The following is a 21804-nucleotide window of genomic DNA, read 5'->3' as shown; positions in this document are numbered from 1 at the left end:
GCAGTCCGGCCTAGCATTAGTAAATACTTGGCTCGTGAATTGGTCCACCCACTCTATGCCACCTTCAGCTGATCTCTCCCATTGCATTGCTTTAAAGCTTCTTGACCCCCAGGTGATGTCACATTTTGAGGATGCTTGGTTACCAGGCTTTACAGATCCTCGGTCAAGAGTTAGAAACTGGTTTTACTCCTGAGAGTACCTGTTTCCTACGTAACAGGTTCTAACAACCTTGACTGATGAGATAGCTGTCTGTCTGGCTCTAAGAAAGCATGGATCCTTGACATTCCTTTTCTGCTCTTAGGCATGTTGAAAATACCTCCGTAGCTAATACACCATTATTCTGTGGCATTCAGGAAAAGCTTTAAAACACCCCACCCAAGGAGTTCATCATTTTGTGGTCAGTTTCAAATTTCCTAGGAGAGCTATATTGTTAGTGCGCCTTTAGGTATCGAGTGTGTGAAAATGAAAATTACGATTTAGTTTGGAATGCGGAGGGAATGCTTGGGTAACTGCAGGTCAGTGAACACCAGTGTGTACGTATGTGTTAGGACATCTTTGGTGGCTCCCCAAAGGCCAGTTCTTCTTCTTTCTTGGAACTAGACGCCTAACGTTGATCCAGAAAGAGCCCTGGTGGCTTTAGTGGGTCACGCATTGAGCTGCTACCTGCAAGAGTTAGCGGTTGGAACCTACCATACGCTCCTTGGGAGAAAAATGAGGCTTTCTCCTCCCACAAAGATTAACCAGGCAGCTCTGCCCTGCCCTGTAGGGTTGTTATGCGTCGGAAATGGAATCGAGGGCAGTGGAATTTTAAAATGTAGGACGTTGATCAAATGTCTGACCCCAGTGTGCTCAAAGAAGATGGACCCCACCACACCATGGGGCCTTTGCCGTCATGGAAATTCCCCCGCCAGGGACCAGTTGGTTTAGGGATTGGAAGAGGTCAGGGCAACAAGGCAGTGTGAGATCTAGTTCTGGGAGTAAGAGCACAGGAAAGTGTCCTGGGGCTAGGGAGGCCTGCAAGAAAGAGGAATCCCCCCTCCCTCCTGGTGCTGCTCTTCTGTGAGGATTTGATTGTCGAGCACCAGTAACCACTGACTCAAAAGGCAAAAGCCAGAATGCTACGGCTCACCCAATGGAGAGGCGGGAAGCCCACATTCTGGCTTGCATTGCCGTTGTGTTGAAGTATCTGCCATAGAGCTACCCGTGACAGTGACTTTCAGATGACACGCGCACATCTGTGTTTAAACGACATGCATGTTCTTTTACATGCTGCCTAAAGTCTGAACGGTTGGAGGAGTCTTCCCATTCTAGGGACCACGCCCAATTCAAATGGAGTCCAAGGAAAGGTTGGGTATTCCTAATACATGGTTCACATAACTGAAAAACTGCAGGTTGGGCTAGCGCCAGGCTTAGCTGGATCAAGTGTGCCTCTCCATTTTCAACAATGCCTCCCTTTGCTTCAGCTTCGCTCTCGGATATCCCTCTCCAGAAGGTCGCTCCCTTCAACTGTGAGCTGCTTCTCCTTACAGTAGTAAGTGCGAGGGAGCAGTGGCCTCTCCCTCGCTCTGTCGCCACCAGAAGTCACAGGACCGACTCTGGTCAGGTGGGGGCCACCCCAGAATTGGGGTGAGGTGGGATAATGTTGGGGCAGCAGCCAGAGCTCCCAGGCCATAGGTTTGCGGAACTACTGCAGCCCAAATAGCCAAGTCTCCACGAGAGGCGTTGGAAGTGAAAATGGGTCTTGCTTTAGATACGATCGCTGCTAACTCAGGGGATTGGAAAGCTAAGAGTGCTTCCATGGAAAGCAAGCTGGTGTCCAAAAGCTATTTTTTAATTCAGTTAGAGGACATTCCATTGGAGTTTTGAAATGCTGACAGAGCTGTCAAAATAGCTCTGGGTTCAACTGAGCTCTGGAAATTGAAGGAGAAACTTCCAGCTGTTCGCGGAGCACACTGAAACAAAATAGTGAGAGAGCCACAGTTCCAAGAATTCCCAAGTTCTGTGCTGAAAAGGGACCCAGATGGAGCTGCCAGAGCAGTGTGGGCTTTTCATTCTTTTGGGGAGAGTGCGTGTTCGCAGCCTTCCTCTTGCAGCCCGGAGGTGCTTCTCCGTCCGCAGTCACAGAAAGGCAGCAGTGGCAAGCCGTGTGCTGGCCGAGCGTCCCCGCTCCTCAGATGGTGCTGATGTAGACAGTGGCTGTCTGCTCTGAAAACGTACTTTCCGTTTTCCTTTCTACTGCGTTGTTACTTCAAATGGATGTGCATGCTTTTTATTTTCCTTTAGACAAACCCAACCTTAACTTGAAGCCCTAAATCAAGTTCCTTGGCCCTTGTTCAGAGTTCTCAGTAACTTTATATGCTTCATGGAATTCTGTAATTTGGGCCCGTTATTTTTCCTCTGGAAATAATGATTTTACACACCTATAGAACTAGACAGAAGAAAGAAAGATCCAGTTCTCAGCTCTTTTTTCATCATGCTTTAACTCCTTTTAATCATGCTTCTTCTCTCAGGAGCCTGTGCAGACACTCACCTTTATAGCAGATGACTGGATGGTTGGTTCACTTTGAATTTGGGGGTGTGTGCTTTTTCCTGTATTATTTAAGTTCACGTATTTATTCTCATTGACTATATAGTGCTGAGTCACCATTGGTACAGAAGAGAGGGCTTCGAACATTTTGGGGGAAATTCCACGATCATTTAATTCCATTTTTCCATGAACGTTTGAAGCTCCCTCTTACCTTGGACAGAACTCTGAGCAAAAGGGAAAAAAAGAAAGAAAAGAAAGAATCAAATTGCCCAGTTTACCTGTTGTATATGCAAAACCAGGAGTAGATTAACCTTATTCTAACCAGGCTTTATTGCAGAGCAAGCAAAGGCCCGAATGGAATGGAGTAAGAAGTAGCACTTCACATCAGTCCAGGGTCACTTGCTAGACCCCAGATAGGCTTGATGTGCCCTCCAACAAGAAACTCCGAGTCATCCTTCTTTGGAGGATTAGAAATTATGTGATGTGATTTATCCTGGAAGAAGGGGCTCAATAGTTATTTATTGCCCGTGGTCCCCTTGCTGATGAAAATCAAAGACTGTGGCCCTCAGTATGGATTGCAACTCATTGAAAAGAAAACCAAAATTCTCACAACTGGAGCAGTAGAAAGCATCATGATTCATAGAGAAAAGATTGAAGTGGTTGAGAATTTTGTTTTACTTGGATCTATAATCAGTGCTCATCGAAGCAGGCAAGATCAAATGACTTACTGCATTGTGCAGCTCTGCTGCACGAGGCCTCTTTAAAGGGTTAAAGAGCAGAGGCATCACTTTGAAGACTCAAGCCCTGTGTCTCAATCACCTCCTATTCATGTGAATGCCAGACAGCGAGTAGAAGGAAGAGCAGAGAGCACTTGATGCATTTGAATTAAGTTATTGGAAAAGAATATTGAAAATACTGTGGACTCCCAGAAGTGTCCGCTGCTCCATGGGAGAACGAGGAGGCTTTCTACGCCAGAAAAGATTTACATCTCAGAAGCCCAGGCCAAGGGGCTGGAGGGCCAGGGACCGCCGAGAGAGAGGGGTGTTTTCAGGCACTGCTGAGAAGACCTTCTCGACCAAAGGGCTGTACCCTGAACATTTCTGACCCTGCCTTGTCACCTGCTGACTTCCCAAATGAATTCCTCAATCCTGAGTGTGGCCTGTGAGTTCGGTGTGACCCGTGCATTGGATTACTCTGGAACCCAGCAGACAAGGAGAGCGTGCGATGGGAAGGGCAGTGGCATCAGGATTGGTAAAGAAGGTTGGAGGGCAGAGCATGTGTAACCCTCTCTCTCACAGCAGTCCACCTTGGGCTGATGCTGAGTCCGATTCTCCTTTCCCTCCTGTAAAGTCAGAGATCAGACACTGTACCCACACCATTCTTAACAAAGATTTTTTGACTTGGCTGCCTATTAATTATATATATAAAACTGCTCCAGTTCTTTGACTGATTGGAAGGTACAGCTTTCTAACAAAATTGGAGCCCCTTGTACGTGGGCCATCATTCCCTGTGGCTGGCCAGTGTGGGCATGAATTCATTTCCTTGGTGGGCAGATTGATGTGCCCTAGCAGTGAACCTCCGTTTCGAAAGGTAAAGGAGTCGTTTCCCAATTGATTGCCACACCATAGTTCAGCGCTGGGCATCAAAAGATTTTCCCAAGTAATAATAATAAATAAGAATGTCACAATGCATTGCAAAGCTTCTTTGTGTGTCATAAATAGTAACAGACATTAAGCCCCAGACTGATCACTGATGTCCAAGTGTAACTGCTTGATGCGTAGTTACAAAAGCCTTAATCATCACATTCAAGTTGGGTTGTGAAAACCAGACAGTAAATGAGGAGGACCAATGACGAGTTGATGTCCTTGAGTTACTGTGTCGGCCAAGGATATTAGCTATACCATGGAATGCCAGAAGAACAAAAATCTAGGGAGTGGGGAGCGGGGTGGGGGAATGAGCTGATACCAAGGGCTCAAGTAGAAAGCAAATGTTTTGAGAATGATGATGGTAACAAACGTACAAATGTGCTTGACGCAATGGATGTATGTACGGATTGTGATAAGACTTGTACGAGCCCCCAGTAAAAATTTTAACAAAAGAACAGAAATTTTTTTGGGAGGAAGTACAGCCAGAATGCTCCTCAGCAGGGAGGGATGGCAAGACGCCATCTCGTGTATTGTGGACATCCTCTCAGGAGGGACCAACTAGTAAAGTAGGGGTCAGCAACAGGAAGCAGCCCCTCAAGGAAGTGGATTGACAAAGTAGCTGCGGCAATGTGCTCACCCTCTGAAGTGACTGAGGAAGGGGCAGGACCAGGCAGGGTTTTGTTCCGTTGTGCATCGAACTGGCAGCGCCTGCTGTGATGACAGATACAGTAGCCAGAGGTGCCTCCCGGGTTAAGCACTTGGTTTGAACCCACCAGCAAGCAGCTCCACAGAAGCGCGGGACAGCTGTTTGCTCCCGTGGGATGGCAGCCCTCTAGCGCTGCTGCAGGGTAAAGTGGATTGCACAGCAATGGGTTTGCCTTTGTGGAGGTTATGTATTTACCAGAGGAGCCTGGTGACATGGTAGGTTACATGTTTGGGCTGCTAGCAGCAAGGTCAGCAGTTCGCAGCTACCAGCTACTCTGGAGAAAGATGGACTTTCTGTTCTCTTGAAGGTAGAGTCTCAGAAACCCGAAGCGGGTAGTCTGACTCTGTTCTGTCGGGTTGTTATGACTCATTGCCAGTAGGTTTGCTTTTATTCATTTACAAGAGGAAGAGGAAACTGAAAAGTGGGGTTTTAAGTAGAGAAAGACTAGCCTTAAAAATGAAATCAGAAACCATAAAAAGGGGTCCCACTTCCCTAGCAGTACAGTACTCAAGAAAGTGCAGTTTGAAACCGAAAGTACCACATCTTGCCCATCTCCTTGGTAAAAGTGCTCAAACCTGGTGTTACCTTCAAGTTCTGGGAATCTCACAAGCAGTGAGGTGAAGTTGGTCTCTTTAAAATGAAAAAAAAAATTGTATTATTGTCTTACTAATATGGAACCATTCAAATAGTACAGAGATTTGTAGCAAAAATAAATATTATCTCCTCTCTTCACCCGGCTTCTCCCCCCTCCCCAAACACACACACACCTCATGCTGATGCGCAGGTCCTTTGACTTGTAAACTCCCATGTCTCAATGAAGGACGTTCCCGCAGCCCTGTGGAGGTGGCGATGAGTTGGAATCCACTGGATTCCAGTGAGAGTTTGGGGAGGGGAGTTTTTTGCATGCTGACGGGGAAAGGAAAGCTCCTCCTTGGCTGGGGAAAGGGTCTGTGGAGGTGGCCTTCTGGTGTGCTTTGTCACGTACACCCCACCCCTGGTGACCCAGCAGGTCTGGGGTGCTGGTTGGACTTCTTCCCATGGCGACCCGGCGGTGCTGGCAGAGTTAGAAGCCATTTATCCAGTGAGTAGCAGAGCAGTCATAAATTGGCCCCATGGTGCTTCTGGGAGAATTATTTTTGGTCGATAATTTATGAGAGAATAATGAGCCTGTCGGCTTTATGGAAACATGCCTGAACTTGGATGGTCGGCTCAGTTCCAGGATTTTCACAGAATTTTCACTTGAGGTTGTTGGCAGCACGGGGGTTGCAGTTCTGTGGGGAGCTGCGGCCTGCATGTGAGAGCCAGCTCCTTGGTGCCCGGACAGGCCGGCGCTAACCCGGGGTCACTGTGTACAGCTCCCCCGGCCCCATCAGATGTTTGTAGACTGAGGATAGCGTGTTTGCCTGGGACACAAGCAAAGGACCACATGACTCATGAAACGGCACACTCACTCCCTTCCTTGTGTTTTTATAACTCCACGAGAGCCATCAGGGGCACGAGGCGTGTTCCGTTTCCCCAGAAGACCCAACCTGGGTCGTCTTTCCCTTCTTTCACACCGGCTTCCTTTCTCTCCTAGGAATTCTCATGGGAGCAGTTATCAAGATTATAGAGTTCAAGAAACTGGCAAATTGGAAGGTAGGTTTGCCCAGCCATTCACGTCCAGCGTATTTCCACGTCTTGTTGGTTCTAGATGTCAGTAATGGGGATGGCTCGGCTGACTGTTGGCGCAGTTATCCATGTCTGCCGTCCCTCCACTCCCCGCTCTCCTGTTCTCTTTACACTGCCCACACCGGAGCTTCGGGAAGCGCGACTTACTCTCACGCTGGGTCCAGTGAGCGTGGGGCCCTTGGCCTCACGTTCCATGGTCTTGTCTTTGTGTGTGTGTGTGTGTGTGTGTGTGTGTGTGCGCGCGCACGCTCGGCAACACTGACTGTTGGGGAATTACCATGTGGAGGGGAAGGGCCAGCCATCTAAAATTTAAACGCAGCTTGTCAAATGCTGAGAATCCAGTCCCATGTAGTGTTTGAGATGCTATTTCTGCAAATGAAAACTCCCGGTCCCACCCCCAGCGATGGCCCCAAACAGGTGGAAATCCAGCGAGTCACACCTGTATAAGGCCCTCAAATATTCTCAAAGAGAGAGAAGGGCATGATTTTTGCATGTTTGCAGTCCTAGTCGAATCCACTTCTTCAAGGAGGGCCAGGGAGACTGATGAGCACTCAACCTTCCCCAGTGTTTACTGCTTGGACAGCTGGGGCCAGCGAGGGCGTGCTCCGCCAGGCAGGGTCCCGGAGCACCTGCTCTGCTGTCTCTCGGGGCGTCTTCGTGGCGGCGGGGTCATCTTGGTCTGTTTTACCAGAGGAAGACACCGTGGCTCCCAGAAGCACGGTGTCCGTCCACCTGGCCGAGTCCCTAGACCACGGTGTGCCCTCGCCGTGCGGCTGCACACACTGGCCCGTGTGGTCTGAGGTCTTGAATATCAATTGACACTGGAGTCGTCGCACTGAGTAGAGAGAGATTAGCATGGCTATTACAAGCTGATTTTATAGGAAACAAATCGGAGTCGCTTATAAGGCCAGTTTCAAAAAGTAAGAGATTGAGGCTAGCATACAGCCACGCGCGTGCACCCCTGTACTTCACACAGCTGTAGTCTAGGCCGGGCGCTAGGATAAACGGGAGTGTACTCAGGGTGCAAACCATGCCTTTGAGAGTCCAGAAGGAAAAAGAGAGCCCATCCGAGGAGTGGTCTGTGTATCACACGAATTCCCAAGATGCGTCTTGTCTGACGCCTGCAGTTGGGGAGGAACCATTATAATGCTCTGCTAAGTTGGAAGCTCTGACTTACGTAAGTAGATCCAGGCGGCTGCTCTCCGCCTCAGAGAGGGAGGCCAGCGCAGTAGAGGGGTGTTCACCGCCTGCCTGCCTGGGATCTCATTGGGACTGAAAAAGAATTGAAAGAGGGGCTCTCTCTCCATCTGTGGGGTCAGCAGTATTGGACACCCACTGCTCCAACACCACCGGAAACCACCGCAGAAGAGACTGCCACAGGGGAACCTTTCTGAAGTCATGTTCCCTTGCGGGGGGGGGGGGGGGGAGGGGGGCAGCTGGCTCTCCTTATCCCAAGATCGCTCCAAAGGGGTCTACACAAATCCTGAGACGACGTTGCCCCACAAAGCCGAGACGAGCCGTTGCTTTCCCAGGACCACAGTCTGAGTCATGTGCTTGTTACACGTGCAGTTATTTTAAAACTGAGTAAGGCATTTTCAGAAGTCATCATTTGTTCCTATTTTAGGACTTTTTTGAATGTTATTTCAGTCTTAGTGGTGGCAGCTGTACATTTATAAGGATACATTTAGTTGTTCTTTTGAAAGGGGCTTGGACAGGAAATCAGACGGCCGAGACTGTGGCATGACAACGCTCACATGAAAAACGACCTGCTTCTGTCGTCCTGCAGGCAGTCATTTGGATTTGAGGGCCGGTACGTGTTTGCTCCAGATCCCACCAGCAATAGCAACACCAGCCAACCGCCATGGAGTCGGTTCTGTTAGTGTGGGAAATGAACTTCCCGCCTTTTCATTGACCCCAGAGATGGCCATGTTCCAGATGCCCGTTTCCTCATGGAACTTGCACATTCAACTCAGAGAGCCAGCCAGAGGGGTCCCTTTGTGTTTGGGTTACGTGTGGCAGTGGCACCGGTGGGGAAACATTCATCGCTGTCTGGTTTAGGGGACTACCAGAGCTGTCTGGGGGCAGGCAGGGACTCTGTTACGAAGCCTTGCCGAGTACCGGGCAGCTCTAATTCACCTTGTGTTGCCTCGGAAGAAAGGCCTGGCAATCTGCTTCTGGAAAACCAGCCGCTGGCAACCTGTGGGGTCGCCGTGACCTGGAATCGCCCCGTAGGCGCCTGGCACCGGCACTTGGCAGAGTGGGTTGTCACTGAGCTTACCCTTCCGTGCCTTCTGGGAGAGTCCCGGTGGGAAGGCTCGCTCTCTGTCATGTTCTGTTTGTCCCTGTGTCGGAGCGAATTTCTTCACAGAAGAGGAAGCTGCTCATGCAGGGATTGCTTTAGCCGGTTACCTTTGTGAAAATCGCGTGTGCTACAATCCAAAATGCTGCTTGTTTGTCTGCCCCGTTTTACTCTCAGATAGCTGGCCAATAGGAACAGCGCTCGGCTCCACGGGGCCAGCCCTCAAGGAGTGGCGTGCGATCTTTGTTGGTGTGTGTCTGTCTTCTTTTAAAATAACCCTTTATTGTACTTTTTTTTAAAAAACATTTTATTAGGGGCTCATACAACTCTTATCACAATCCATACATATACATACATCAATTGTATAAAGCACATCCATACATTTCCTGCCCCAATCATTCTCAAAGCATTTGCTCTCCACTTAAGCCCTTTGCATCAGGTCCTCTTTTTTTTTCCCTCCCTCCCCGCTCCCCCCTCCCTCATGTGCCCTTGGTAATTTATACATTATTTTGTCATATCTTGCCCTATCCGGAGTCTCCCTTCCCCCCCTTCTGTGCCGTCCATCTCCCAGGGAGGAGGTCACATGTGGATCCTTGTAATCAGTTCCTCCTTTCCAACCCACTCACCCTCCACTCTCCCAGCATCGTCCCTCACACCCCTGGTACTGAAGGTATCATCCACCCTGGATTCCCTGTGCCTCCAGCTCCCATATGCACCAGTGTACAACCTCTGCCCTATCCAGCTCTGCAAGGTAGAATTCGGATCATGGTAGTTGGGGGGAGGAAGCATCCAGGATCTGGGGGAAAGCTGTGTTCTTCATCGGTACTACCTCGCACCCTGACTGACCCATCTCCTCTCCTAAACCCCTCTATGAGGGGATCTCCAGTGGCCGACACTTGGGCCTTGGGTCTCCACTCTGCACTTCCCCCTTCATTCAATATGGTGTGTGTGTGTGTGTGTGTATGTACACACACACACGTATACATATACATACATATATCTTTTTTTTTTGCATGATGCCTTATACCTGGTCCCTTTGGCACCTCGTGATCGCACTGGCTGGTGTGCTTCTTCCATGTGGGCTCTTTATTGTACTTTAGGTGAAAGCTTATGCAGCAAATTAGGTCCCCGCTTAGCGATTTTCTCACGAATCGCTGCGCTCCAGGGGCTGCGCTGTGGTGTTCACAAGGGGTCGCCACCGCCGCCTGGCTCCGATCTGTTTGTTCTGCTCCTGTTGACCAAGCTTCCCTCCACTTCTTGCCCCTTCCTCATCTCTGCTTTGGGGTGAATGCTGACCATTTGGTCTCCTACAGCTGATTGTTTTAAGGGGGCGCATCACTCACGGTGATAGTATTTGTAAACCAAGCTGTGATTTGGTGAAAAGGCAACCTCAGAGAAATCGCTTCAGTCCCAAGCTCGAAGGTTCTCTGAGTATAGAGTCTCCTGGGCTCCCCCGGGCCCTGTCAGCCCAGGAGGCCTGGGCTGATGTAGGAATGTGATTGTCATTCTCCAGTGTCCTCCCATTCCATCTGGACCTTCTATAGTGCCCCGGAGGCATGTCGGTCTCTGTTGCACAGACCCGCGGCTGAGAGCTCGTCTTCTCTTCGCAGGAAGAAGAAATGTTTCGTCCAAATATGTTTTTTCTCCTCTTGCTGCCGCCCATTATTTTCGAGTCGGGCTATTCCCTGCACAAGGTAAGGCTCGGGCACAGGCTGGTGTTGGGGTCTGGGTTCTTTCCAACAAGGGCATCGTCTGTGAGGTGCGTGACAGAAGCTGGACTTTGGGAAAAGGTAAGCATGTTGGCTGCTTTCACAGTGCCGGGCAGTGTAGTCTGTCAGTGTGTTCCATAGAGGGGTGCTTTGCCCAGAAAGATTGCCTAGGGTCCTTACAGGCTGACAGGAAGAGGAAGAGGACACCCTGCGAGCTGGCGGGCAGGACATGCGCCCTGGGTCGTTGCTTGCCCCAGCTTACGTCCCCCTTACAGTGGCTCCTCCCCCAGTGCCTCGCTCGTAGCCTTGCCCACGACTGCTCCTGGCCCTGGAACGTGGCACCGCGGGCCCTCCGGTGCCCCACCACCAATCCCAATGGCGCCACGGCCTTAGGTGGAAGAATGTCCCATTTGACAGTGTGTGTGTGAGGGGTGGTGGTTGTGTGTGTGTGATGTGTTTGTGTCTTGGGGCTTCCTTGTCTACGAGTTTTCTTTAAATGTAATCGTATTTAAGTTTTAAAGTAAAAAGTGATCCAACTAAATTAGGCATTAATCAGCAGCTGTGTTGTGGGTCTGGCAAGCTGCTTGTGAAGGTAGAACGGACTGAGCAGCACCGCCACATGGCGCATACTGGAGAACATTGTCTTGTTGCTTTGCTTAAAAATGACATCACCGCTTATTAAACTTGCGAATTAAATGTGTCAAGAGAGCGCTGGTTAAAAGCACACACATTAAATTTTTCATTGTCTGCCTGGGTCTTAAAGCAGAAATTATTCTGAGATGTTGAATCCAGTTTTTTTGAAGTGCTTCTTTTATTACGTGATAATGAAAAGGAAGTTTAACATTAAAACCAAAACAAAGACCCTCCAGGTCTTACAGACCACACGGCTTCAGCTAAGCCTTAGAGGGAACAGGTCAAACTGAATGGAATGGACGTCTCCTGGGCTTAGAGCAGTAAACAGAAAATTATGCAGATATTTTGCAACAATGTGGAGCTCATCGATTCGATTTTTACCTAAATGTATTGGATGTTTGGAATATTATGTCAGGACCGGTAATGTTTTTACACTTTGTTTTTTTCTGGAAGGAGGTAGAGAGAAAGTTCTTCAACGTTTGAGGAAAACAACCGGTTCTTGGGGGGGGGGGGGGATCTTTGAAGATGACCTTCCAGCAAAAAATAGGATCATGTTGGGAAATACCAATTCAGAGGCCTTTCCTACTTCCTTCCCTCCAGAGGGGATCAGTAGTTGACTTTGAATGTTTAGCTTGTTTCATACTGCTGTGTTTGCTTGTGTGTATTTGGGTGTGGAGTGCAAACATGGGTCAGATTCGCATCAATAGGCGCATAGCAGGGAGGCAACCACTTGTTCTCTGTCTCCAGCAAGATGTTGCTGTGCTCTGTGTAGCAGTTGCTTTATGTAACTAATTTGTATGCAAATTCAGGATCTAGATTAATATTAGCCAGCTACGTACATTATGTTAACATTGACGCACTGTCACGGAGTAGGAGTAGATGGCACCTCTATAGCAACCCTGTAGAGGGTTTCCCAGGCTGTGGGTCTTCAGGGGGTCAGCCAGCCTCCTTTCTCTCAGAGTAGCTGTAAGTTTGATGAGTGGTTAGCAGTCCAGCACTTACCCCACAGCAGGGCCACTAGGGCTCTGTATTCACTCACCCGCCCACTCGCCCACTCACCCACCCATTCACTCACCCACTCGCCCACCCACTCACTCGCTCACCCACTCACCCACTCACCCACCCAACCCACTCACTCACCCGCTCACTCACTCACCCACCCACTCACCCACCCACTCACTCATTCACTCACCCACCCACTTACCCACCCACCCACTCACCCACTCACTCACCCACTTACCCACTTACTCACTCACCCACTCACTCACCTACCCACTCACCCACCCACTCATGCACCCACTTACCCACTCACTCACCCATTCACCCACCCACTCACTCACCCGCTCACTCACTCACCCACTCACTCACCCACCCACTCACTCACCCGCTCACTCACCCACCCACTCACTCACCCACTCACGCACCCACTCTCTCACTCTCACTCACTCTCTCACTCACTCACTCTCTCACTCACTCACTCACTCCCACTCACTCACTCTCACTCACTCTCACTCATTCTCTCATTCTCACTCACTCTCACACTCACTCACACTCTCACTCTCTCACTCTCTCACTCACTCACTCTCTCACTCACTCACCCACCCACTCACTCACTCACTACTCACTCTCTCACTCACTCACTCACTCTCTTACTCTGTCACACACTCACTCACTCTCTCTCTAACTCACTCACTCTCTCACTTATTCTCTCTCACTCACTCTCACACACTCACTCTCTCTAACTCACTCACTTTCTCACTTATTCTCTCACTCACTCACACACTCACTCACTCCCACTCACTCTCTCACTCTCACTCACTCACTCACTCACTCATTCACTCTCTCTCACTCACCTATTCTCTCACTCACTCTCTCACACACTCACTCCCACTCACTCACTCTCACTCACTCTCACTTATTCTCTCTCACTCTCTCACTCTCACTCACTCATTCAGTCACTCATTCTCTCTCTCACTCTCATTCTCACTCACTCACTTATTCTCTCTCACTCACTCTCTTACTCTCACACACTCACTCCCACTCACTCTCTCACTCTCACTCGTTCACTCACTCTCACTCACTCACTCTCTCACTGCCTTCATAGTGACTTGTGGGACACTCATTGCTGCTCATAGTGACCTGTGGGACAAGGTAGAACTGCCCTTGCACATTTCTGAGACAACCTCTTCACGGGAGTAGAAAGCCCGCCCAGCTTTCTCCCAGGCTTGCTAGCAGACATCAACCTTAGATCCCATGCGGAGACCGAAACGGGTTCTGGTAGCACAGTAGGTAAGTGTCCAGCTGCTCACTAAAAGGCACCTGGTTCAAACCCACCAGCTGCGCTGTGGAGAACAATGCAGCCCGCTGCTTCTGCCCTGGGAGCCTCTGGAGACCGTCCTCCCCAGTCCCCCAGGGTCACCGCGAGTGGGGTCAACTGCAGCGCACGCGAACAGCGGCTTCCACCACAGTACAGCCACAAAATGAAGGCCATGCTTTTAAAGAAAAGAATACATGAAAGTCATTTGGTTAAAAAAAATCACAGCTCACTCTGTTGACCTTGCTTTCTGCTGACGTTCCTTGTGGCCAAAGGAAAGGCCAGGATGTCAGACTGTGGGCAGCTCAGTCAGAAGGGTAAAGGCCGCGGCAAAGGAACTTGCAAAGGAGCGAGGCACGTGGGGCTGTGAGTGGAAGGCAGCTGACTACCAACCCTGCGTGTCTGCAACTCTGAGCAACTCTGAGCAAAAGACAGGCATCCGTGGCAGCACCCATCACCTACCATCACCCAGGCTCCTTGACAGCTATTCCCAATGGAGTCCCCAGGACACTAGTGAACAGCCTAATGTCCGCTGATTCCAAGGAAAGTTGAAAATGATCCCAAAGCCCACAATGATTGAAGTTCACCATGCAGAGGGAGGAGGGGCCGGGGTCAGAGGTGTGGAGCTGTTTCCTCTTACGTGTTGTGAGGTGTAGAGTACTGTCATCCATTCTATTTGATGGTGATACTAACGGTGTAACAGAAGACCGATTCGAACACCTAGACAGCAAAAAGAAGTCTCCAGTACACTCTAACCTTCGTCCCTTGACACGCTCTTTAACGGGGCATCATGTTAATTAACTGACATGTACACTGTGGTGAGGATTTGCACCGTGCTCAGACATGAAGCAGTTCATTCATCTTGCCGACTGAACCAGCTTCTTCAACGATTTTTTTTATTCTCTTTCAAACAGGGTAACTTCTTCCAAAACATTGGCTCCATCACCCTGTTTGCTGTTTTTGGCACAGCGATTTCTGCATTTGTCGTTGGTGGGGGCATTTATTTCCTGGGTCAGGTAAGAAAGCCAGCTTTGAATAACTTCAGCAATCCTGCGTTGTCCACCTACTGGAGAGGCTGGCTGGCCACAGGGCCTGAGCTGCACTGTCGGGCTAAAATACCCTCCTGGAAGGCGATCCAGCCACAGTAGAGACAAGGGAATGGATTCTCAGGCTCCCACCAGAACTATGGCATCTGGAATTGAGGGAATCTTTTCTGTTATCTAAAAATCTCTTACCTTCATTGAAAACCAGTGGTATCAAAAGTGTTGGAAAAGCTGGAAATCAAATGTATATCACAAACCCTCTCAAACTAGGACATCACTTGTCAGGTTAACAAATCAGGGTTAAATGTGGCTTTTTTGTTGTTGTAATTTTTTCATTAAAATGTATATTATCGCTTCTCGTCCTTTTGGCAGAGATCAAGTGTAGTAAAATGTTCTTAAAGCCAAAGAAGATTCTGAATCTGCCCACTCGGTGCTAGGCGGGCCACCTGTGTGATTTGATTCTGAGGGTTTCTGCCATTCCTAAGCCGCTTCCCAGCACAGTCCGCTAAATGCCCAGTACATGGATTCAAGTGAGTCTGAACTCACTGTAACCAAATGTGCCTGAAGGGACTCCAGGCCTGGTGGTTCAGCTTCACCATCGAGGACAGGAAATTCGCTGACTCGGAGGTTCTGGCATCTGGGCAGCCGGCAGGCTTTTCTTATGTGCGTCAGGCCTGGCGTTGTATCCCCTGAAGCCCATTCCTGTGATTGTCACCTTTATTGGTGCCTCGATATATGGCTACAAAAGGAACTGGCCTCTTCATTGCTCATCTCCTTGTAGCAAATAGGAGTAAACGTTAGAGAAGAAAACGGCAGCTGATTGGGCTTAAACAATGTAGCACTCTTTCCCCTCCTTTTGACAGATGATGATGATGAAACGCACGTTTAAACGCATAAGCCTGGGGACTTCATTTTCCAACTGGTCTGGGGACTGAAGATTAATGTCCTTATTAGTTTGAAATAAGGCACTAATGGGTATTTTAATATTCTTGGCTGTTCTCCAAGAAGTTTTGGGGTTTTTTTGAATGTGCGTGTTCGTGTGTTTTATTTTACAGGCCGATGTAATCTCTAAACTCAACATGACTGACAGGTAAAGTCTTCATGATCATGTGCCTACTTCTCAGACTGGGGCATTTTCTCTGTACTGCCTCTTGGGTGGGGGTGGAGGGAGGACCGAGGGGGTGGGGAGAATCATACTTCTCTATTCTCTTGATACCTATCGATCTCTGTCTGTCTATCTGCTGGGACAGTGCTGGGTGGTAAGGCCCAGGGCTCAGCCCCGGGGTCTTTCCTTAAGTCTTTCCGTAGTCTCTAGCAGCCCCTTGGAAACTAGATTCTTAGTGCCCTTTCCTGAAGAGATGGATGAGCCTCTGATAATCCCATTTCTGTTTTCCCAAGGACATAAATTTTGGAGCTTGTGCTGGGAGATTGTTTTGACATATGAACAAATTGACCGGAAGGAAAGCCAAAGGCAGCCGAGCATATCTGGGCCTAGCTTGTGGGGAAAAGAGAGCTCCTAGCCCCATGGAGGGTAGCGGCACCCCGGCATCCGGGCATCATCCAGGAGCAGGTGGCTGGCGACACAGCACATGCTTGACCTGTTCCTGTGAGATTGAGTTGAGCCCACGGTGGAGATGTTCAGGGCTCACGTAACTAGGAATTACTTGCCTTGGACGAGGGGAGAGTGAGCCAGCTAGCATTTCTCTGCCCCTGTGCAGGCCCTGCCTTCCCTAATAGACGGTGGTTGTGCACAGTTGGTCAGGCTGCAGCAGAGAAATCGGCCTGGGGTCACCAGCCCACCGTTGGCCCAGTTCAATCTCACCCACAGTGTCAGTGAGCGGGCACTGCACATAGAGAAGGACACCTTATTCTGTAGCTTCTTCAGCTATGTTTTATAACCACGGTGTCTGGCCTTACTGTTCTCGATAGTTAGACCAAGTGATGCAGGCTACAGAACTCCCCCTGCCTTTTCTGTGCCCCCAGCTTTGCGTTTGGCTCCCTGATATCTGCTGTCGATCCCGTGGCTACGATTGCGATTTTCAACGCCCTTCACGTGGACCCAGTGCTCAACATGCTGGTTTTTGGGGAGAGCATTCTCAACGATGCCGTGTCAATTGTCCTGACTAAGTGAGTGTGGGGTCTCAAACAAAGGGGCAAATACTTCCCAGAAGATAAAGCTTGTCCCCTGGGGGACTGGTTTATCGCCGTCTGTCCGCGTGTTCATCTGGGGTGACTAGAGAAACAACTTCATGGACACTCATATATGTATAAGAAAGAGTTTTATAAAATAACAATTGTGTGTTGAGAAAACATCCCAGCCCACTCCAGATCAAGTCGATGAGTCTGATATTAGCCATAAGTCTGATACTAGCCCGTAAATTCCTCTAGACTCACGCAGCCATGCAGTGATGCCGAGTGCAGGATGATCACAGGCCGGTGGGTGGACAGTCTCGTGGGTCTGGTGGCGGTGGAAGCATCCCAGCACGGGCACAGCTCTCCACCAGCTCTCCGAGTGACTCAGTAAGAGGAAAGGGACGGCGGAGAGTGGGTCTGACCTCCCGTGAGTTATTTATCCCAAATGAGGTCATCCGGTTGCGACCTGATTAACAGGCTAGACTCCACCCCTTTGCTCAAATTGATAGAGTATGTACCTACTACTGTCTGTGATCTCCTGTCCTGCCGAGCCATGACCTGCCCCAGTAATGCTGTCAGGGACCAGGGGTGATTAGGAGAGCAGAGGCCACCTTGAGAGATGTCCCTTGTTGCTGTGGTTTCTGGACCTGGCTTCTCACTGGCACTCCCTGGGCTGCTTGTTGAGGGCACCATTCCCAGGTCCACCCTGAGAGCCTCCGATGCATGGTCTAGGGGGAGCCCCAGAAAGGGGTGTTTTTCTTCAGCTCCTCAGACGCTGGGCAGCAGCAGCCGGTTGAGGGATCAGAGTTTGGTCAGACAGACGGTGGGTGTGCTCAGCTGCTGACCTAGAAGTTGGAGGTTCTAGTCCACCCAGAGGTGTCGCAGAAGAAAGGCCTGGTGCTCGGCTCCTGGGAAACCCTCCACTGAACACCCCTGGAGCACAGTCCTCCTCTGACACGCACGAGGCCGCCAGGAGTTGGAATCCACACGAAACGCTGTTGTAGCCCAAAGCAGGAGTCAGCCCACCCCACCCCCCACCCAGCACCTGGCTCTGGCCTCTGCCTCTGTTGTCACAGCTGCACCATACAGAGTGGGGGTAAATAGGTGTCCCCGCCTTAATATCCACTAGTGTGGACCTTCTCAGGAGACTCTGGAAATGGTAAACCTTCAGGATCAGAAATGTGCTTCCTTTTCCGACCAACGCTGACCGTTTGATGACTCACCTTCAATGACAGAGATCCTCTCAAGGGCGGTTATGCGGTACAGAGCCACTCTCTGGCACTCTGTTTGCACTGCTTGCTGCCCTGTGTGGGCAAGCAACCTAGAGAGCCATGCCAACAAACGGAGATGGCAATGGTTGGGGCACGGAGCCCGGGGTAGGGGCTTCTGCTGGAGAAGCGCATTTCCACAGTTGCTCTCTCGCTCCGTGCCACTGTGATGCCTCTGTGCTGGGATCGCTGTTGAGCACACTCACCCTGTGGGAACTGGTGACCTCCTCAAAGCTGGACTGTGGGACACACAGCGGCCTTCGGCTGAGGGCCCGAGCTTCAGAGTAGACTGACCTGAGTCCAGTGCTGTCTCACAGCTGTGTGCCCTGGGCCAGCTCCTTGGCCAGAATGGAAACAGGGGTCTCCTTCCCGAGGATTAGAGGTGAGGCAGGAATTGTCAAGGATGACACTATGTGAAAAGGCCCCAGCAGCAGTCAGCTGGACACCCCGCCCTCTTCTGTGGTGGCCCCAGGTTCTGTTTCCCCTGGTGGCCTTTTGTGAACACTACACCCTTGTGGCCAAAGCCTGTCCAATGTTGCTGCGTTTCCAGGGGTGCTCGGCAGTTGTGCAGACCAGGGTAGGGGCACCACTCACCCACCCAAGCCAGGTCGGAAGCACCAACCTGATGGTCACACGTACAGAAATGGCATTTGTTATCCTGAAAGGAATACGTATTTTCTGCACATACAATTTAGAAAACAAACTTCAGAAGCAAATTAACAGGAATTAAAAATCACACTACCCAGAGATCATCCATTACTAGAAGGCATATTTACACAGAGAATCTATTTAAATACATGTGTGGTTGAAGCAGATGTATGCTTCAGCCCTGGTGTAGTTTGAGGTGTGGGTGCCAGCCCCCCACCACTAATCACGGGTCCGATAGGCACAATTGTGCGGTTGAGATATAATAAAGTCATAGAGAGCATGAGAGAGAAAAGAGATGTTAAAATAATGGAGTCAGACACATTTCATGGTAGCATGCTCACCTCAGCCCCACTTGGTGGTCCACATGGAGAGAGGGGGAAGAGGAGGAGGACAAGGGGAAAGGGAACAGGGGAAAAGAGGACAAGGGAGGGGCCGAGAGAGAGGTCTCTATTGCTAACCCAGGCCTATATACCTTTGGGGGCGTGCAAGCTCATTAATTACAGGTACAGACTTACGTCACAGGAAGGGGCTGTACTATAGGTTATGCAGCAATCAGAGGGGGACAATCTAGGGATATACACTTAATAGGAAGAGGAGGGATTGGGGGTATACATGTGACAAGATAGGTGGATCCTAGATTCAGGATGGCAGCATAACTGGATGTCAGGGAGCCGGTTTGATCTGTTTCCTGGATCTCCATAGCAACCATTTATCAGTAGGATGTAAGCCCTACCTACAGGAACCAAATCGATGATAGCAGGCTTGTCCATTTCCTTAACTGCAAGGAGCGGGCTCACTGCAGTCTGGCAACTGATCCGCCCTCACAGAGGATGCCTGCAAGCACCTGACCTCCCCCCACACCCTGGTAGGGCAGTGGTTAATTAACCAAAAGGTCTGTGGTTCCAACCCACCTGTGGCTCCCGTGGGGAGGAAAGGGCTGGCGGTATGATGCTGTGAGATGCTGACTCCTAGCAAGCCTGTGCACAGATCTCATGCGCACAGAGGACACTGGTCCCAGCCGTGAGGCGACACAGGAGGCCGCAGTCTGTCTGGGCCTTCCTTGCCCATCATAGGAAATCACAGGTCTGCACTTTTGATTCCTCAACAAACATGCTTCATCTCTCAAATCTCTACCTTTGTTGGGCTCAGAACATGGTACAGAATAAGAATATGTACACACATATACATGCCAACCCAGGGACCTCTCCATCTTCTTTTTTTTTCAATGCGTATTATCCTAAAGTGAACTAACTGAGAAGCTTCCAAATAACGGGGTCAGGCTTACAGCCTAAGGTTACATGAGGCTGCTCGGAGCCAGAATCAGCTCCGCGGATCCACCCCCCCCCCACCTCACTCGTACAGCAGACTGTAACTTTCTTTTCTGCTGCACAGAATTGATAAAATGCTCGTCGGTGGCACCATTCCGCTGTTGAAATTTCCCTCTCGTGGATTGACTTAATCAGTTCCCCATTATTGTCTTTTCTGTACCTTCATTGAGAAGTGAACACACCCGGTGCACGTCCAACCTCGCCCAAGCTGCACGGCGCTGGTCTCTCTCATTTAAGGTCCGTGCTGAAGGCTGCTTCCCTTTCTGCTTTTCTCTTGCATCTCGCATCCTGGCTCCACGTAGTGAACATTTGTGAACTTTGCCCAATTTGGGGGTGACATCTTGAGCTATTTTTATATATTAAGAGTGAAACTCAGCTGCTTTGTCTCTGAGTTATTTAAAGAAAAAAATCTGTCTGAGGTAGGAGGATGTCTACATTTTCCCAGGTCTCCTTTGCTACAAAAAAAGGCTAGAGATTAGGAGATATTTTTCAGTGAAAATGGAGGAGTCATTGCTAGTTTGGGTTTTGAAGACCAGTCCCCACTCCCATCACTGCTGCTAGTAACAGAGTGGGTTGGATGTCACTAACCTAAGACCCAGCCCAGCCTCCTGAACTCTCCATGAGCCAGGCCACTCAGCCTGCCATCAAGCCATCAACATTTGGCCCTGTGTGTGTGCCAGACTTCCGAGACCTGGTGGTGTAGTGGGCGAGGCGTCTGGCTGCTGACCTCAAGGTCTGCAGTTCCAGTCCACCAGCTGCTCTGAGGGAGAAAGGTGTTGTCATCTTGGAACCCCTCCCCAGGGGCAGTTCAGCTTGTCCTGTGGGGTCTTGTGAGTCAGAAGTGACTTGTGAAGGCAATGCATTTGTTGTGCCAGATATTGCTGGGGGTGGGAGTAGGGTGGGGACAGGGCGTGGACTCAGCCCCACGTGGATTTGAACAGAAACTGAAGCTGGAGAAAGATGCTGATTGAGAAGTAAGCAAGAGCTGGGTGCTGTACTCTTAGAGAGAAAGACCCAATTTCAAGTGGATTTTACAGATACCCCTTGTCCTAAGTCTTAAACAAGGGGGAGAGAGATCACCTGATGAGGGAGGCCATCAGCCTGAAGCCACCATGGTGTCCAGAGGGTTGGTGGCCACATGGCTGATTATAGAGCAGAGAAAACAAGGAACATTTGTGACAAGATCGTGATTAGCAGCAGATTCATCTACTGTTGCTGAAGAGAAACACAGGATTTGTTTGGGGTCCTCTAAACAAGGTGGTGAGGTGCCAAGCGAACACCCAGGCAAGTCCCCGAAGGTGAGCGTGCCCCTATCTGGGCTGGCCAGGGGGTCCCAGAGATCTGTGGACAAAGCTTTCCACACTGCCCGCTCAAAGGTCAGAGTGAACTCAGTGGAGACTGATTTTACATTACGGCTCAAAAAGGAGTGAGTTAGGCTTTCCTACTGTGAACCCCAGCCTCTAGGAAATCAAGTGCTGAGACACACGCTGCAACGCAAAGACACCCCTGTGAAGGACAGACCAGTTGGCCCCTGAGCTGGGCCTTGAGGGTCGGTGGGGTGGGGGGAGTGTGAACCTGTCTCCCTTTTGCCTTGAGCAGCAGAGAGGGAGCCCTGGGAGGAGCTGTGTCAGCTCTCCTTGGTTAGAAGGTCAAGTCCGCCATGGTCTTGAGAGTTCATAAAAAATTGTTTCCCCCTTTTTGGCAGCTGAGTGTGTGCACTATCCCAGTTTCATGTTTTCACCATCCCAAGTGGCGGACAGTGCCCTGTCCTGTGTCTTCATTCACTTGTGAAAGAAAGTCTTTCCAGCTTAGATTTGTCACTGTGACCATTGACCGGCATAATAAGAGCGGTGATGGAAGCGCAGCAAACAAGACCCCAGAG

At 50.0% G+C, this 21804-nt stretch overlaps 1 protein-coding gene across 1 annotated transcript in view; it reads left to right on the top strand.

Moving 5' to 3' along the window:
- The window catches only part of SLC9A8 (solute carrier family 9 member A8), a 56772-nt gene that overhangs the window by 13077 nt on the left and 21891 nt on the right, over positions 1–21804 (top strand). The window contains exons 4-8 of the mRNA XM_075528576.1: positions 6456–6514; positions 10457–10540; positions 14417–14518; positions 15601–15635; positions 16529–16672. Of these exons, the coding sequence (XP_075384691.1) occupies positions 6456–6514; positions 10457–10540; positions 14417–14518; positions 15601–15635; positions 16529–16672 (424 nt within the window). The remainder of the gene's footprint in view (positions 1–6455; positions 6515–10456; positions 10541–14416; positions 14519–15600; positions 15636–16528; positions 16673–21804) is intronic.

Source organism: Tenrec ecaudatus, chromosome 12 (assembly GCF_050624435.1).
Source record: "Tenrec ecaudatus isolate mTenEca1 chromosome 12, mTenEca1.hap1, whole genome shotgun sequence".
Lineage (NCBI taxonomy): Eukaryota > Metazoa > Chordata > Mammalia > Afrosoricida > Tenrecidae > Tenrec > Tenrec ecaudatus.
The sequence above is the reverse complement of the archived record's forward strand: the minus strand, read 5'-3'. Positions and strand labels throughout refer to the sequence as shown.